Source organism: Caretta caretta, chromosome 2 (assembly GCF_965140235.1).
Source record: "Caretta caretta isolate rCarCar2 chromosome 2, rCarCar1.hap1, whole genome shotgun sequence".
Classification (NCBI taxonomy): Eukaryota; Metazoa; Chordata; order Testudines; family Cheloniidae; genus Caretta; species Caretta caretta.
This window is the reverse complement of record NC_134207.1, coordinates 223223919-223243635: the sequence shown is the minus strand read 5'-3', so window position 1 is coordinate 223243635 and position 19717 is coordinate 223223919. Positions and strand designations below refer to the sequence as shown.

Sequence of the window (19717 nt, the reverse complement as noted above, 5' to 3'; positions counted from 1 at the left end):
AGCTAGATTTCATGGGGCAGGTCTGATTTCACAGTCTGTGATACATTTTTCACAGCTGTGATTTTTGATAAGGCCCTACGTATGTGTGATATTTAATGTGTTCAGTCTTCATGTGCCCTGAAGAATTGGTGTAGGAGCAGACGTGGCTTATGTCCCATCGTCAATTACCCCTGCATAATTTAGAGCAGTTTGAAGACTGCTTCAAATTATGCTGGCTAGTAAGAGACCAGTCTGGGCCATTGTTTATACTGGGCATGGGCAGGCATTGCTGAAGTATTCTGCACTCTGGTCACAACCCAACCACGCATGCTACAATGGGAGTGGGTAGTGTGGAGCTAGCTATGTTGGCTCTATGTCAGTCGAGGATTTCCCAATGCTAGGAGAGTCCTCAGCTGCCCATTTAGGCTCCATGACACAAATAGGCCTGAACATGAACTAGGAGCTGGCCCAATGTATTTCCATCTCCTTCACCCCAATCCTATTTTTGCATGTGTATCCCTTTGACTGGTTTTATTTAAGAGCTAATAGCACTAAGCTTATATCTGGGATGGTAGAGGGTGTGGGCATCCCATATTGGGATCTCATTAGCAGATGCCAGTCTGAATGTCCTCCTCTGCATGGGATGTATACCATGGAACAGGAACAAGAGCCAGAATGCTGCAGATTAACAGGGACCGTGGGTCTAGGTCAAGTTAGGCAAGGAATTCCTTTGTGACTGGTCGGTTAGTTTAGCCCAAGGGTTCTCAAACTGGGAGGTCGGGACCCCTCAGGGGGTTGCGAGGTTATTACATGGGAGGATCGTGAGCTGTCAGCCTCCACCCCAAACCCTGCTTTGCCTCCAGCATTTATAATGATATTAAATATATTAAAAAGTGTTTTTAATTTACGAAGGGGGTCACACTCAGAGGCTTGTTATGTGAAAGGGGTCACCAGTACAGAAGTTTGAGAACCAGCGGTTTAACAATTTTGACCCCTCTCTGTGGCTGTCTTCATTTGTGGCTTGGCCTTTGTCACCGCTATTATTTGTAGTGTATGAAATCATTGTGCATAGCCAGTCCAAGTAATTTGCATCCTTCACATGAAAGTTAATCATCTGAGGTTGGTGTAAGCCTTCCTTCATATTGCTGCGTAGAAACTAATTTGGATGTAGCAAAAATAGGGATAGTTTCCATTTCTCATGGGTTCTAGCGTTTTTCTTTTCATAACACCTCCTCATGCAGTCAGCATTTCTACTTTCTAAAGAATGGATTTACATTTGTATCATGCCCTTATTTGCAATTTTAATGGACATCAACTGTAAGCCATGGAGATTAATGTATCCAGCAGAAAGCAAACTCATGGGTTTTCAAAATTTTACTGCGTTAAACGTATTTTTTTAATTTGTTTTCCAAATGCAGATTATTGACAAGGAGATTAACCCATTTGTGGACAAATGGGAAGAAGAAGGACAATTTCCAGCACACAAAGTATTTAAAATTCTAGGACAAGCTGGATTCCTTGGAGTTAACAAACCAACAGGTAAAATCTTTACATTCATTTTAATAGATATTGACCAAAACCAAAACCTGCATCTGAAATCTTGGGTAAAATTTTCAAAAGCGTCTTATATATTGTTTTCAGACATGTTGAAGGCACTTGGGGAAGTACAGCTGGGTGAATATTTTGGTTGAAACTTTTTTCACTGCAAGAATGCAGTTTGAGGTTGACAGACATTTTGCAAATGTGTGTCAAATTCACCAAGTTGTTTTCATTAAAAAAAAACCCGTTCAGAATGAAACAATGACATTTTTCAAATTGAAATGAGTTTCCATTTAGAAATTTACTTTAATTTTATTAACTTTTAAAAAGTTTTAAAAAATTCAAAAAATAAACAAACATTTCTTTTGACCCTAAACTAATTTTTTTCCAAGTTTTCAGTTTGCTGAACATTTGGAAACATTTCATTTCAAGTTGACCAAAAATTATTTTTTTTCCCCAATTTTGTTCAGAAAGCCCAGTAAATCGAAAAATCAGTTATTCACATGGTTCTACTTGGGAAACTAAGTCCCATTGATTTTCACTTTTGAAAATAGGACTCAGACTCTTAAATCACTTAGTTCTAATATCTGTCTGTTATAGACTGAATCTGAACACCTGGACTTTGGGAAAGTTCAGATTCAGATGTGGCTATTGTGTCTATGGCCTGTCCCTACTCCCTCCACTCTCCCCAAGTTGGTGCATTCAAATCCGGGGATTTGGTTTTGCCTGCTATAGAGATACTAAATTAGGATTTGGTTGTGATTTGTAGTGGGATTTGTGATTTGTAGTGTTGTAATATAGAGTAGAAACCCTTAATTAATTCCAGTATTAAAGATGTTACTCATTCTAATGATATTCTACATACTTAAAATTGGAAATACCACTGGAACTGGTAACAGAAATGAATTTTTTAAATGCACCTCACTGGTACATGCTGAATGAGCAGGCCATACTAGGAAACATACGTGTCTATATTTAGTCTAATAAACTCACTATGGATTGCTAGAAAGAACTGGCTCAAAGACAGAAACATTGAGTGTTCACATTTAAAAATGTTGGCCTTTGTGTGCAGTAAATGTTTTTTCTCATTTAGTTACAGAGTAAAATGAAACAAAAACTTAGTATTTTGTATAATACATGGGGTTTATTTTCATGTAGTTCACTTCTACGTGTCCCAGCTTTTAGCATAATTTAAATGATAGATGCATAATACATCTTATATTTAAATTACGCAAAATTGAGATTCAGTCATTCTGCTTCTGAGGTCACATTTAAGTGATATAAGGGATAGCATGGATCCAGGAAAGAGGCATATGTTGCTAAATGCACTTTGTGAGTACTCTTAAAAGGGGACATACAATACTCCCCCAAGGAGTTCAGTCACAAATTTAATTAATGCATTATTTTTTTAACGAGCGCCATCAGCATGGAAGTATGTCCTCTGGAATGGTGGCTGAAGCATGATGGGATATACAAATGTTTAGCATATCTGGCACGTAAATACCTTGCAATGCCGGATACAAAAGTGCCATGCGAATGCCTGTTCTCACTTTCTGGTGAAAGTGGGCAGCATTATCTCCTGTAAATGTAGTGGGCAGCATTATCTCCTGTAAATGTAAACAAACTTGTTTATCTTAGCGATTGGCTGAATAAGAAGTAGGACTGAGTGGACTTGTAGGCTCTGAAGTTTTACATTTTTTTTTGGTTTTTGAGTGCAGTTATGTAACAAAAAAAATCTACATTTTGGAAAGTTGTACTTTCATGACAAAGAGATTGCACTACAGTACTTGTATGAGGTGATTTGAAAAACATTATTTCTTTTGTTTATCATTTTTACAGTGCAAATATTTGTAATAAAAATTATATACACTGATTTCAATTACAACACAGAATACAATATATATGAAAATGTTGAAAACCAGAAAATATTTAATAAATTTAAATTGGTATTCTATTGTTTAACAGTGTGATTAAAACTGTGATAAATTGCAATTAATTTTTTGAGTTAATTGCATGAGTTAACTACAATTAATTGAAAGCCCTAATTATGATTTGTATTACAGTAGTGTCTCAACCTATATTGGTGCCTCATTGTGCTAGACACTGTATAAACACATATGCATATACAGTCCTGTTCCAAAGAGCTTACAGTCTAACTAGTCAAGACAGACAAGTGGGCGGGGAAACAGTGGCTGAAAGAGGTGCAGTGACTTGCCCAATGTCAGATAGATGTTTAGAGTGAGAGACAGAAATAGATCCCATGTCTCCTGACTTCCAGGCCAGTCCTGTATCCATTGTATTACAGGTTCTACTTTTTCTACATGTACAAATATTTCAAGGTGCAAGACATGAGGTCAGCTTTACAGGGACCACAGCAGCTGGAAAAACTGTGGGACTGGAGAAGTTAACTGTTCAAATCAGTGGAGACAAAAAGAGATAATAATGAAGGAAACACTCAAGGCATGCAGTATTATCTTTGTGATATGTTACTTAGAGATGGGCCTAATTCAAAAGCCTTAGATGTGAACTCATCTGAAGTTTGGTGAGTTTAGTAGCTGGATGAAATGTGGCTTATATCTCTGACTTTGTGTAATGTATGATTTTTTTTTCTGAACCTACCAACACCTTTCAAGTAAATAATAGATTTTTAAAAGAAAAGTTTGGTTTGAGTTTGATTCAGGTTTGGGGTAAAGGCTTCGAGGCCAGCCTGACTAAAAATTAGATATCTATTCAAGAAAATGAATGAGTACAATATGTAGGATGTCCTCAGAACATTAAGGAGTGGAGGTTAGGAACAAAACAAACAGAAAAAAGTCTCTCCCCCCTCATCAAACTGAACAGCTGAAATGATAAAAAAATAAATATATTTTTCCAGGATTATGTAAGGCTTGAGAATTGACATTATCATCAATAATGACAGATTGTTGAAAGAATGGAATTTTTTTAATGTTCATCTACACACTAAAGTCCATGTACACTGCTGCTGGGAGCGAACTTCCTAGCTCAGGTAGACAGACATGCATTAGCTCTGCTTGAACCAGCATGCTAAAAATAGCAGTGTGACGGGGGGTAGCACTGATGACAGCTTGGGCCAACCCCCAAGCACAGTTCCAGGAGGTCTGGGTGGGTGTGTACTCAGGCGACTCGCCCAATCTGCCACCCCTGCCATGCTACCCCCAGTCACACTGCTATTTTTAATACACTAGCTTGAACAGAGCTAGTGCGTTTCTGTTTACCTGAGCTGGGAAGCTCTCTCCCAGCTGCAGTGTGGGCGTACCCTAAATGGCAGAGCTGTCACTTGGACAGTCGGTCAGTTTCAGGTATTACATCCCTTTAATTCAGGGATCACTAGTTTCCTTCAATCTCGGGGCTTGTCTACACTTAAAACACTACAGCAGCATAGCACAGGAGGGATTCTCCCATTGACATAGGTAATCCAGCTCCCGAAGAAGCAGTAGCTAGGTTGATGGAAGAATTCTTCCGTCAACATAGCGCTGTCTACATGGGGACGTAGGTTAGCTTAACTATGCCGTTCAGGGTATAAATTTTTCATACCCCTTACTGATGTAATTAAACCAAACTATTTTTCTAAGGTAGACCAGGCTTCAGTTAGAAGACTAAGACACTCAGATGCTTCCTGGAGAACGAAAAGGACAAAAATAATCTTTGAAAAACATTTCAGAAAAAAATAAAATTACCATTCCAAGAAGAAGGAGAATTTGAGATCTCTTGAAGGCTTAGTTACTTCCAGTTTAAGATAAAATTTTGTCCCTGTAGAAGTCAATAAGGGTTTTATCTTGGACTTCAGTGCAGCCAGGACTTCACCCTTAATGTTTAAGACTATTAAAATAGGAATTGTTGACGTGTTTGATATGCATACACACAAACAAATAACTGCATACATAATAAGGAGTGTCATGTACAACATTAATATTTGCACATGAAAAACAGGTAATTCACAATTGCTCATTTTATGTACACAATTACATATTTAAGTTAGGTGTGCTGTTTTTTTAATACGTTTGACTTTGAGGGACAGATTTTCAAAATGGCTTCAACCTACTGTCTGTATTTTTATCTGCATGTTGTTTGCATCCACACACAGAAACTAGGCCTGATTCTCTGTTCTAAGTCTACTTTTCCCTGCATAAGGACTTAAAGCAGCTGGAAATGGCCCATGGAGGAGAATTCCTGTGAGAATTTGTCTATAGCTATTTATTGGGCTGAGGTAGAGGGAGTGGGTGGAAGTCAGGGACATGGCAACTTGGGTTGGCAACTTTCTAATCGCACATAACTGAACACTCTTGCCCCACCCCTGCCCTCAGGTTCTGCCCCTACTCAGAGGCCCCGTCTCTGCTCACTCCATCCCCCCTCCCTCCATCCCTCGCTTTCCCATACCCTCACTCGCTTTCCGTGGGCTGGGGCATGGGGTTGGGGTGTGGGAGGGGTGAGAGTTCCGGCTGCGGGTGCAGGCTCCAGGATGGGGTCAGAAATGAGGGGTTCAGGGTCCGGGAAGCTGCTTCGGGCTGGGGCAGGGATTGGGGGTGCAGGAGGAGATGTGGGGTTCCGGCCAATTGGAGCTGCAGAGCCGGTGCTCGGGGCGGGGCCAGCACATGGAGCCTCCACTGCATCTAATAGTCCAGTGGTGTTAAACCTGCCCCCTTGCAGCTGTAACTTGTGCTGGAGTCGGTCAATTGAAATTCACGATACACATTGAGAGAACGGAGACCCTTTTGGGCATGCTGCATGCTACCTTTTTAACTGTTCATTACTTACAGTAGATGCCAGTGATAGGTGCCTTAGAATAACCTTAGACTCAAAGATATTACGGTCAGAAGGGACTGTTATGATCATCTAGTCTGACCTCCTGCACAATGCAGGCTACTGAACCTCACCCACCCACTCTTGCAATAAACCTCTCACCTATGTCTGAGCTATTGAAGTCCTCAAACCATGGTTTAAAGACTTCAAGGTGCAGAGAATCCTCCAGCAAGTGACCCATGCCCTATGCTACAGAGGAAGGCGAAAAACCACCAGGGCCTCTTCCAATCTGCCCTGGAGGAAAATTCCTTCCCGACCCCAAATATGGCGATCCGCTGAACCCTGATCATGTGGACAAGATTCACCAGCCAGATACCCAGGAAAGAATTCTCTGTAGTAACTCAGATCCCACCCCATCTGACGTCCCATCACAGGCCATTGGGCCTATTTACCATGAATAGTTAAAGATCAATTAATTGCCAAAATCATGTTATCTCATCATACCATCTCCTCGATAAACTTATCAAGTTTAATCTTGAAGCCAGATAGGTCTTTTGCTTCCCCTGCTTCCCTTGGAAGGCTATTCCAAAACTTCACTCCTCAGATGGTTAGAAACCTTTGTCTAATTTCAAGTCTAAACTTTCTGATGGCCAGTTTATATCCATTTGTTCTTGTGTCCACATTGGTACTGAGCTTAAATAATTCCTGTCTCTCTCCGGTATTTATCCCTCTGATATATTTATAGAGAGCAGTCATATCTCCCCTCAACCTTCTTTTGGTTAGGCTAAACAAGCCAAGCTCTTTGAGTCTTTCATAAGACAGGTTTTCCATTCCTCGGATCATCGTAGTAGCCCTTCTCTGTACCTGTTCCAGTTTGAATTCATCCTTCTTAAACATGGGAGACCAGAACTGCACACAGTATTCCAGCTGAGGTCTCACCAGTGCTTTGTATAACGGTACTAACACCTACGTATCTTTACTGGAAATACCTCGCCTGATGCATCCCAAGACCGTGTTAGCTTTTTTCACAGCCATATCACATTGACGGCTCATAGTCATCCTGTGGTCAACCAATACTCCAAGGTCCTTCTCCTCCTCCGTTACTTCTAATTGATGCGTCCCCAGCTTATAACTAAAATGCTTATTATTAATCCCTATGCATGACCTTACACTTCTCACGATTAAATTTCATCCTATTACTATTACTCCAGTTTATAAGGTCATCCAGATCTTCCTGTATGATCTCCCTGTCCTTCTCTAAATTGGCAGTACCTCCCAGCTTTGTGTCATCCGCAAACTTTATTAGCACACTCCCACTTTTTGTACTGAGGTCAGTAATAATAAGATTGGTCCCAAAACCGATCCCTGAGGAACTCCACTGGTAACTTCCCTCCAGTCTGACAGTTCACCTTTCAGTATGACCCACTGTAGTCTCCCTTTTAACCAATTCCTTATTCACCTTTCAATTTTCATATTAGATGGTAATATATTTTGTTAAGTGACATGGGACTCAGCCCCTCATTTATATTACATTTGAGATCTGCTTTGATTGCATTGTTTGGTTAGGCTGACATATTGACAGCCACATTAGAGGTGATAACATACTTCATAGTAAGTGAAGTGGGAAATGAAAAGCTGTAGTTTATGCTGAGATGTTTCTGAAGTCTATTAGACTCGACTTAATAATAGAAATACATGGTGATCGGTGTTAACTTAAGTTTGTTAGTCCTTCACAGTTCTCATGTTGAAAGTGCTTTATAAATTTTTGCCTAATTAATCCACTGAGTTTTGAGAATGCTGCATAATTCCTCAAGGGAAAGCAGAAGACTACAGTTTCAATTGAATGGTCTGGCAATATGTCCTCTTTAGGATTATTGCAATATTTCTTCTTCACAGTCAGTCAGTAAATGATGAATAAGAGTGTGAGGATTTCCGCCCCTTTTTTGATGTGAAGAAAGACTTGATTGTGATTCGAAGGAAATGAGTATGATATATTGAAGATAAATATTAGTGTCTATTACTTTGTATATAGGTTTGTATTAAGTCTTTTATTAATTGTATAATTCTTGCTCAACTACAATAAATATTAGAGATATGAGTCATATTGTGTATTAAACACTATAAAAGTGGAAACATTTTCAAAAATTATTAAGTTGCTGCTCTTTGACCATCAGTAGAATTTGTTTCAGAGTAGCAGCTGTGTTAGTCTGTATCCACAAAAAGAAAAGGCGAACTTGTGACCCCTTAGAGACTAACAAATTTATTTGAGCATAAGCTTTTGTGAGCCACAGCTCACTTCATTGGATGCATACAGTGGAAAATACAGTGGGGAGATTTGATATACACAGAGAGCATGAAACAATGGGTGTTACCATACACACTGTAACAAGATAGGTTTCAGAGGAACAGCCGTGTTAGTCTGTATTCGCAAAAAGAAAAGGAGTACTTGTGGCACCTTAGAGACTAACCAATTTATTTGAGCATGAGCTTTCGTGAGCTACAGCTCACGAAAGCTCATGCTCAAATAAATTGGTTAGTCTCTAAGGTGCCACAAGTACTCCTTTTCTTTTTACTGTAACAAGAGTGATCAGGTAAGGTGAGCTATTACCAGCAGGAGAGAAAAAAAACCTTTTGTAGTGATAATCAAGGTGGGCCATTTCCAGCAGTTGACAAGAATGTGTGTGGAACAGTAAGGGGGGGAAATAAACATGGGGAAATAGTTCTACTTTGTGTAATGACACATCCACTCCCAGTCTTTATTCAAGCCTAAGTTAATGGTGTCCAGTTTGCAAATTAATTCCAATTCAGCAGTCTTTCATTGGAGGCTGTTTTTGAAGTTTTTTTGTGGAAGAATTTCCACTTTTAGGTGTGTAATCGAGTAATCAGAGAGATTGAAGTGTTCTCTGTGTGGTTTTTGAATGTTATAATTCTTGACATCTGATTTGTGTCCATTTATTCTTTTACGTAGAGACTGTCCGGTTTGGCCAATGTACATGGTAGAGGGGCATTGCTGGCACATGATGGCATATATCACATTGGTGGATGTGCAGGTGAACGAGCCTCTGATAGTGTGGCTGATGTGATTGTGTACATTTATTCTCCATATACAACACGTGTAATGATTTTCCCTACTATTTGCAAGCCTGATTCCTGTATTCAAGCAGCAATATGAATGTTATATTGTTTTGCTCTGTGAAATTCACAGGAAGCAAATGCTTTGTGTATCACTTTTTTGCCTGTGTGTCAATCCCATGCTTTGATTTTTCCATAACAGCATCCAGAGTTGGGAATGTAACTCTGTAGATGCACTTCTGCTTATGTACAGAAACCTCATCTTGTTAACACTGCTCCTGAGATGTACTGAGCATTTTCAGTCTTCATTAAAATGAATGCAATTTGAGGGTGTTCCATACTTCACCGAGATTGGACCCATTATGCCTACCTGTACTATTCCTAGAGTGTGGTGATCAGACAACAAGTGTGAAAAATTGGGACGGGGATGGGGGGGTAATAGGTGCCTATATAAAACAAAGTCCCAAATATTGGGAGTGTCCCTATAAAATCGGGACATCTGGTCACTCTGTACAGCATTCACACTTATTTTACCTTCACCATTTAGTGGAAAAGATAGGCGTTGATGACTATGTGTTTAAAATGCACTATTCTAAAGCTCCCAGCGCACAGAAGCCAATATAGAGTAAGCACCTGGTGATATACATTACAGATACAGAGAAAATTCTAGTATTATGCTTGCATAATACTAATAATTTTAAAAAATTGTAATAAGGCTTTAAATAGCTTACAGGAATAGGAAATGCTGCATTCTGTTTACTAAAAAGAAGATATTTCAAAGGAAATATAGGTACTGGGATTTTATACATTCCTCTGGCCCAGATTCTCTTCTCTGCCCCTTTTTTCCTGGGTGCAGTAAAGGCCAATGTGTTTGTGGGGCCAGGGGAAGAGAGAGAGAAGGTGGGCCCTCTCACTGTGTTGAGACTGAAGCCCTGGTGGAGTTCCGAGCACCTGCCTGATGGGTAACAACTCCTAAGGAAGTATCTGCTAAGGATAGCCAAATATAGCTTGCCCTGGTACCTGATACCAGCCCCATCCCAATGGGCTCCCCGTCTTGGGAGCTTCAAGAGGGGTGGCATAGGGATAGCTGTTGCACCTCCAGACTAGCCAGTGACTCCCTTCAGACTGAGGAAATCCATGGCAGGTAAAGGTGTGGGCAGTTTCTAGTGCCTTTGCACATCAGAGCAACACATAGGGAGCGGAGTGGGATTAGAGATTCTGATCCTGTATCTTAAAAATAGGGTGACCACATTTTCCAAAGGGAAAATGGGATATGGCTTGGGGCTCACCTGAAACCCCTCCCCGAGCCTCTTCTCGCACGCGGGGCTGTCCCGAGCCACCTGGCATTACTGCTCACCTGAGCCCTGCCACGTGGGGCTGGTGTTGCCACTCGTTCCTCCCCCCTGAACATTCTGCATCCCACTGGGGAGCACCCCCCCACTTTTTTGGCAAAACTGGGTATTTGTCCTATTTGCTCTTGCCAACTGATGATCAGTTGGCAAGAACAAATCGGACAAATGCCCAGTTTTGCCCCAAAAAATCAGGACGCCAGGGACAGAGCTTAAAAAGGAGACTGGCCCAGCCAAAACGGGACACATGGTCACCCTATAAAAACGTAATTTATGTAACAAGAAGTGCAGAAAACTGACTTAATTAACAGAACACAAGACTGGGAGACATGAGATCCAGGTTCTGTTCCTATCTCTGCTTTAGCCTGCCTGTGTATTCTAGGTAAAATTCCTTAGTCTTTCAGTGCCTCTGTTCTCCCTGGTATTCTGGGGATAATAATTGCCTGTTTTAATACTGGTGTTGTGAGGCTTTAATTTAAAATCTTCATGCGGAAGGCACTACAGAAATGCAAACTATAATTAATTAAATAGCCTTGTTCTATGATTGTGTATTGACCCCCTTTCATTAAAATACATTTTTACATTTCTATCACAACAGTTACAACTACAAGAGTTCTCATAATCTGTCTTTTCTGTCAAAGTGCCTATAAGAACAACAGACATTGAGCCCTACGTCTTTGTCAAGTCAATGAAGAGTGAAGAATGTATTTTTCAAGGCTAGGGCAAATTGAGTAGGAGTGAAAATAGGTGAATTTTAATTTGTGATTTAACTGCAAATGATCATTTGCACAGATTTTACATATTACCTTTCAATTTAGCTGCACACATCACTTCATTATGTTGCTAAGAATTTGGGTTTGAATTATGGAACAAATTATGTGTTCTCACAAACGACTTTAAGAGGAAGAATTTTTCATGGAAATAACATCTGCATTCTAATATATTTTAACCAAAAGGTTTTTCTGTAGCTACTCATGGTGGCTACAGTTCACAAAACTGTTAAGCTATGATTGTTTGACAAATCCAATTAGTTCTGAGCTGCCACTTCTTTATAAAATGCTGAGAGTGTGAAGAGAACACTTAAGATTAACATTAAAGGACAAATAGGATTATTGGGTGAAAGAAAAATACAGAGCATAAAATCCCTCCCTGTAAATGAGTTTGATGGGAAATTTTGAAATATTTCCAAAAGCAATCTCTGAAAAAGTCATTTCCTTCACATTTCTAATATTAATATTGCCCCTTTGTAGTGATTATAGATTTCATTGCAATCAAATTATACAATCTTATTATTTGTATTAAAATAGTGTAGAGAGGCCCCAATCAGGGTCCCATTGTGTTGGCTACTGTTGAAGCATAAAATAAGACAGCCCCTGTCCTAAGCATTTTACAAATTAAATAGGAACAAGACAGGACAGTTTGGTTTAGAACACAGTGGAGGGGGTGAGGTAAGGAGGGGAAGGCAGGAACAAAAGGTTATGTATGTTATCTGTTTACAAGTGGGAGGCTTTTAAAGTAATGTAGTAAAATATATTAATAGATTAGCTACTTTTTCACCTACCTGGCTATTCTCATTAGTCAGTTACCATGGGCATTGGAGAAGAGATGGATCTTAAGAAGGGATTTGAGCCAGGCAGAGAAGTGAATTTATATCTTGATTTGAGGAGGGTGTCCCATGCATAAAGGTGGCATGGAAGAATGCACAAAGGTGCTTATGGGAGAGGCAGAAAAATGGGAGATGGAGGCTGCTGCCATTAGTGGACTGAAACAGGTGAGTCATGAAGTGGTATATACATTTATCATATGGTTTTTAAACATTTCTCTTTCCCAATATTACTTTTTTAGGAAGCCCTCTTACTAGAATTGAAAACTGTACTCCAGACAGGGAAGTCCAAAGAGAAAATGTTTTAATGGTTAAGGTACACCAAAGACACTCTCTCAGTGTGGGTGATATTTATGCCACCTGGATATACAGACTTTCTGTAGGGAAACTAAAGCAGGGGCTGGGATAGGAGATTGACTCCAACCTCAAGCCCTGGGGCCTTCTGTATCTTCCACTTCAGATTATGGGCTGATATAGCAGCTGTTGTTCTTCCAGGCCATATAGACAGGCATGCCTGGTCAATGAATCCATGTAATCATAGATCCAATGGCCCCTTCTCTAGCCCTGCCTCAGGACTCCCCTCTGTGCCATTCAGAGCTTCTCCTTACCAGCACTCAGGAAGTGCAGATGCCCCCTACTCAGTATATGGCTTCTCTGTGTTTGCCCTTCTGCCCATATGGAAATCCAGCAGGGTTTCTGTAGCACGAAGAACTCTTCCAAATGATACATTTCACCTTAAGTCCCAGAGTTCATTACAAATCCTAGTGACAAAGTATTCCCTTGGAAATAACCTTCCAGGAACAAATCCAAGGAGTGTCTTGTGAAATATGCTCTTGTCACTTGAATTAAGAATTCTCCTGGGGCCTTGGGCCTAAAGACTTGGAAAAATATAAATTTCATTATAAATGAGACAGAAGTACTAGTGCAGAGAGTCTCACAGTCACCCAGTAGCACTGAAATCTTGAGTGAACCTTTTGGAAAAACAACTAGGGCAAGATCCTCACCTCTGCACCACCCCCGTTGTGCCAGGTAAAAGGGCTTACCTAGCTGGCATAAAAAACTCTAAAAGCCCCAGATCTGCCTGCTAGAGGGTTCCTCCAGTGCAAGCACTGTAAAAACAGTTATAAGGCTGTCCTCCAAGGACTGCCTTGCAAGGCTCTGTGTCGGGGGTGTGTTGGGAGCTGTGTTGTGTCAGAAGCAGCGCTGCTGTGCATTGTGCTGTTAGGATTCTGGGTAGCACTGGAGCCCCTACAGGTATGGCTACACTGCAGATAAAAACTGGCCTGTGCCATCTGACTTGGGCTCGGGCTAAGGGGCTGTTTAATTGTGGTGTAGATGCTTGGGCTGTGCTCTGAGACCCTCCCACCTTGCAGGGTTCTGGAACCAAAGTTTCAGCCCGAACCTCTGCTTGGCAATTAAACAGCCCCTTAGCCAGAGGCCCATGAGCCAGTCAGCTGGCACAGGCCAGCCGCCAGGTTTTATTTGCAGTGTAGCCATACCCTGTGGAGAGCAGCACTCCTATTCCTCTACTTTATAATGCCCTAGGATATAGCAAGCTGGTATATGTGTGTGTGTTTTATATATATAAAACTGACGCAATTGTAAAATAATATCATTTACGGTTCTTAGAGTTCCATTGTGGCCCTGATCCGTGCTTGTTGAAATAGGTGGAAAAAAGAGAACTTGAACAGCGAATTTTAATTTCAAGTGGATGCAGACATACTGTATCCTTAATGTTTCTTTGTCATTAGCCACATACCTTATTTTCTTCTTTCCAGCATGAACCAGAAGTGTAATTTTCATGCTACATCCCTCCTAATCTAGACTTAAGCTTCCATTCAGACAGCACTCAGCACAGTTAAGAGCTGCATCTATCAAATACATTTGTTTAAGTAACAGCTGCAGTTTCAGAACAAAGAGGCTGTCCTCAGTTTAGTTCATTTTTTTCAAAGTTATTTTGTTGAATAACATTTATTTTTCAACAGACCTAACTTTCAAGCATTTTTTGGTGGGGCAAAAAAAGTGGTTCATGTATCAGGCATGTACTTGTTTTGCTTAGATAGTAGGAAACATCTGTTAGACTACAGATATTTATTGAAACTGGGCTTTATTTCCTTTATAAACACTGTTCCATTTGTGAACAATGAACTGTTTAACGGGAGCAGCATTTTACAATGCATGTGTCCTACAAGTGTACAGCAATTGTTAGCCCTGGAAATAACTTTCTGTGTATGGAGAGTTGATTGAGGTAGCATTTGTATTGCAAAGGGACCATCAATTTTCACCATGTGGAATTATGATTTATTAACTTCTAAATATCTTTTTTCAGTACATTTTTTTTGTTCATCTATGTATTTGTAATTCTAAATTCTGGTTCTGTTATGAGAGCCCAAGAGGTGAGTGAAGGGGTCATGTAATCACCATAGGCAAGAAGAAACCATAGATAACTGCAAAAAGAAAAGGAGTACTTGTGGCACCTTAGAGACTAACAAATTTATTTGAGCATAAGTTTTCGTGAGCTACAGCTCACTTTATCCAGATAGCTCACGAAAGCTTATGCTCAAATAAATTTGTTAGTCTCTAAGGTGCCACAAGTCCTCCTTTTCTTTTTGCGAATACAGACTAACACAGCTGCTACTCTGAAACCATAAATAACTGGAGAATTCTAGAAATTAGCAATGGAAATGACATATTTTATTTACCCCCCTGCCAGTGAAGGATTTTTTCCTGCATCATGTTTTTGAGTTTTTTGTTGTATTTGGTTTTATCTGACTCAAGCAATGGGGCTTTGGCCATATCCATTGAGAAAAGATTATACATTTTACTGCAGCACTTTAAGAAATTCTTTCTGATACACAATACATAGTACATTTGTGAGGATATTATTTAATAAATCAAAATAAATTTAATTTTCCTCTTATATTAATTCTTTAAGCAAAATCTATTTCTGAGGTTCACTCAGTTCTGTCTTAAACAGAATAAGAGCAGTAACAATATAATGTAATTTATTGCATTACTGTTCTTTTCATTTCAGTTTACTGTGGGACTCTCAAAAAACTGCAGTGGTTAAACTAATGTGATATTAAAACTCTCCCTGAAACTAAATCTGATATTCCCAGAAGTAAGGACAGAAAATATTAGGTTAGACCTCAGGAAATATTTTTAACCATCCGGGGAACTGGTCACTGGAGTTGGTCACCAAGGAAAGGAGTCAAGGCACATTCTTTGGAGGTTTTCATGTTCAGATTAGAAATTGGAGTGAAGGCTGAAAAGATGCAAGAAGAAAGATCCATGTGATTCTTGTTGTCCATATGGTTTATGAACCCAGGCTTAAATGGTGGCTAGATTTTCAAGAAGTTTGGCTGAAGAGGGATGCCTAAAATTAACAGTCATGTGCCTGACTATGCACGTCACATTCACGCACTCCAGATCCACTTGTTGGAAATGGTGAAAAGAACAAACATTACTACATGCCTCAATGAAGGCAAAGAAAGAAGTGGGTAGGCTGAGGGCATGGACAACTACTGAAGTTCGCAAAGGAGAAAGGCACCCCTGGGCAGCGGGACAGCAGACTGTACACCAAGTAAATCTCACTTCAGCAATAGTTTGGGGGCTTAAATGGAGCATAGTCTTCCTGCCTGGATGAATTTCTCTTGCAAGTATATATTTAGTAAATTTAATTAGAAACATAAATGGGTGCCTACATTTAAGTGATGTATTTTCCTGTGCAAATAATTGACATGTAAGAGTTTGTGTTGCTTTGTTGTTCATTTCATACAAAATACTTCCTTTAGTTATTGGATGATTTCAGGAACCCATCTTGAAATATTATCCCTTATTTTATTTTCAGTAAGATTTTATACAGTTTGAGAATCGTAATACAATTTGTATCTGACAAAACACAGAAAAATTAGACCCATGGCTACGTCCTTCCCTTACTTCTGGGAGATGCAGTGTGTGTTGGGCAAGTGTAGACTGTTTAAGCTGTGTTGAGTCCCACTCTGTCTCGGGATACCCTTGGCTTGGGCCTGATAAATACCTGACACAAAAGCAGACTCAGTATTCAAATTACAGTTTGCAATGCTAGGAAATTTGAAAACTGTGCCAAATCTTTCCTCTTTAATGCCAGATTCATCGTGTGTGTGTGTGTGTGTGTGTAATATTGAAATGTGAGAGGGGGGAGAGGTCTATTTATCTCCTAATGACAATTTTGTTAGTCCTCTCTCACACATTTTCAGAAGAGCAGATATTTCAGATGTAGAGGTTTGACAAACTTTCACACCTGTGAGGAATTAAAAGTGGATTTAGAGGGAAGCTGTATTTAAGGTAGTTAATACAGAGCTGGTTGAAGTTAACATTTTGATCCTAGCATAAATATGAACAGGTTTTCATCTGCTTTTATTTATTCCGTTCCCCCGTCCCGCTCCTTCCCGGTGGAGGTGGTTCCTAAGGATGTTATGTATTTGAATGGAAGTGGGTGCAGCTGGCAGTTCTGAGTGGAATTCAGTGTACATAATTGATATTTGGGGAAATAACTAGGATTTGGTAGTTGGTAAGTCACTTGGGAAGAGGCTTTTTGTGGTATTATACCTTGTTATAAGGGGTGAGAGGACCAGGGAACTTGGAGGGCAATGGGGGTCTATCATTAGGGCAGGATTTGGTAGTAGAGGTGGGATGGAGCCCCCAGGCTTATCACTGGGAAGATAATGAATTGGGAACTTGTGCATTGCAGGTTCATCAGTTAGGGGAGAGTGCAAAAGCTAAAAAGGTGGTACCGGCCACATGTCACAGCTGGAGGCTTTGCTAGGATAGAAGCATAGCCCCTGACTAAACCACTCCTGTAACCTGGTAATGGTCACACAATGTTTGTGTTTGATTTGGCAGGTTGAAACATGGCCAGCTGACCTGTTTGCTCATCCCCAATATGTTGTGTATAAGGGTAGGTAGGCTGTTTTCATGTTCTCTGGAAATGGGCAGCCAGTGTTCAGTTTAGTAATACGGGTACATGGCATTGAATCTGTAAAAAAGCTGCTCTTGAACTCTCACTTGTCATGGCAGTGCCATGGAATACTAGAGGCCCTGCAGATCCGCTACAGAGAGCTGCAGTTAGAATTTGAATATTTGGTACACGCTAAAAGTTTAACATGAGATGGGCCATTATGCTACTTATAAGCATTCCAGCAAACCAGCTCTCTTAAATATTTACTAATTATATCTTGCACCTGTTGTGAGACAAACTACAATCAACAAATGAGCCTAGTAAGCCACTGAATAACAATTAACACCATGATTCACTACTTTGTAGATGTAATTCTCTGAGAAAACTAGTGAGGAATGAACCTGGTTCAGAGATTTAACTGGGGGGAAAAAAAGGACTGGATATCTTAGGAAAATAGGCTTTCTTATTAATTTTCTGGTATTTCCTGTTTCTGAATGAGCTGGAAATACAAATAGAACAGTGCTATTTTGGCATTGCCACTTCCACTCTTCCCTGAAATTTGGAAGTGTAGAGGCATATGCTAATGAAAATAATAGGAGAGAAAATATTTTGCATTTGCTGCACTTTTTGAACCTCAAAATGTTTTAGTTATTATTTGTAGTAAGAATAAAATGATTCAGTATTTCATCTCTCTTTGATCTACTGGTTCCATAGGATGCTTAACCCAAGCAAGTGCTGGGGAGTCTTGTGAATGGGTTAGGACCGAGACACATCTACACCTTGTGGGACAGTCAAGTTGAATTCTAAACATCACATTTTAAAAAGATCCATCAGAGAGCAAACAGTCTTTTTGTAAGGTGGAGGGATGTACAAGATTTTGGATGTGAGGTAACCATGGTTATAAATAAACAAAGTTACTGATAAAAGGATCACACTAGTTCCTAAAGGTCTGCTTTTCTGCTGGAGACCAGAGGAGAAAGCCTTTACATATATTATTTTGATTATTATTAGGGCTGTCAAGCAATTAAAAAAATTAATCATGATTAGTCGCACTGTTAAACAATAATAGAATACCATTTATTTAAATATTTTCGGATGTTTTCTACATTTTCAAATGTATTGATTTCAGTTACAACACAGAATACAAAGTGTACTGTGCTCACTTTATATTTTTGATTACAAGTATTTGCACTGTAAAAAAACAAAAGAAATAGAATTTTTCAATTCACCTAATACAAGTACTGTAGTGAAATCTCCTTATCATAAAGTTCAGCTTACAAATGTAGAATTATGTACCAAAAACAAACTGCATTCAAAAATAAAACAATGTCAAGCTTCAGAGCCTACAAGTCTACTCAGTCTACTTGTTGTTCAGCCAATTGCTCAAACAAACAAATTTGTTTATATTTGCAGGAGATAATGCTGCCCACTTCTTGTTTCCAATGTCACCTTAAAGTGATTACAGGCGTTCTCATGGCACTGTTGTAGCCGGCATCACAAGATATTTACGTGCCAGATACGCTGAAGATTCATGTGTCCCTTCATGCTTCAACCACCATTCCAGGGGACATGTGTCCATGCTGATGACGGGTTCGCCTTGACCACAATCCAAAGCAGTTTGGACTGACGCATGTTCATTTTCATTATCTGAGTCAGGTGCCGCTAGCAGAAGGTTGATTTTCTTTTTTGGTGGTTCGGGTTCAGTAGTTTCTGCATCTGAGTGTTGTTCTTTTAAGACTTCTGAAAGCATGCTCCACACCCCGTCCCTCTCAGATTTTGGAAGGCACTTCAGATTCTTAAATCTTGGGTCGAGTGCTGTAGCTATCTTTGGATACCTTCTTTGCATTTTATGAAATCTGCAGTGAAAGTGTTCTTAAAAAGAACAACATGTGCTGGGTCATCATCCGAGACTGATATAATATAAAATATATAACAGAATGTGGGTAAAACAGAGCAGGGGACAAACAAGTTTCCCCCAAGGAGTTCAGTCACAAATTTAATTAATGCATTATATTTTTTAACGAGCATCATCAGCATGGAAGTATGCCCTCTCGAATGGTGGCTGAAGCATGATGGGATGTACAAATGTTTAGCATATCTGCAACGTAAATACCTTGCAATGCTGGCTACAAAAGTGCCATGCGAATGCCTGTTCTCACTTTCTGGTGACATTGTAAATAAGAAGTGGGCAGCATTATCACCTGTAAACGTAAACAAACTTGTTTATCTTAGCGATTGGCTGAATAAGAAGTAGGACTAAGTGGACTTGTAGGCTCTAAAGTTTTACATTTTTTTGGTTTTTGAGTGCAATTATGTAACAAAAAAAATCTACATTTTGGAAAGTTGTACTTTCATGACAAAGAGATTGCACTACAGTACTTGTACGAGGTGATTTGAAAAACACTATTTCTTTATCATTTTTACAGTGCAAATATTTGTAATAAAAATTATATACACTGATTTCAGTTACAACAC

At 39.7% G+C, this 19717-nt stretch overlaps 1 protein-coding gene across 2 annotated transcripts in view; it reads left to right on the top strand.

Moving 5' to 3' along the window:
- The window catches only part of LOC142071197 (putative acyl-CoA dehydrogenase 6), a 136723-nt gene that overhangs the window by 28288 nt on the left and 88718 nt on the right, over window positions 1-19717 (top strand). For both annotated transcript variants that reach the window (XM_075125857.1, XM_075125858.1), the window contains exon 2: window positions 1398-1518. In XM_075125857.1, coding sequence (XP_074981958.1) covers window positions 1398-1518 — 121 coding nt within the window. The remainder of the gene's footprint in view (window positions 1-1397; window positions 1519-19717) is intronic.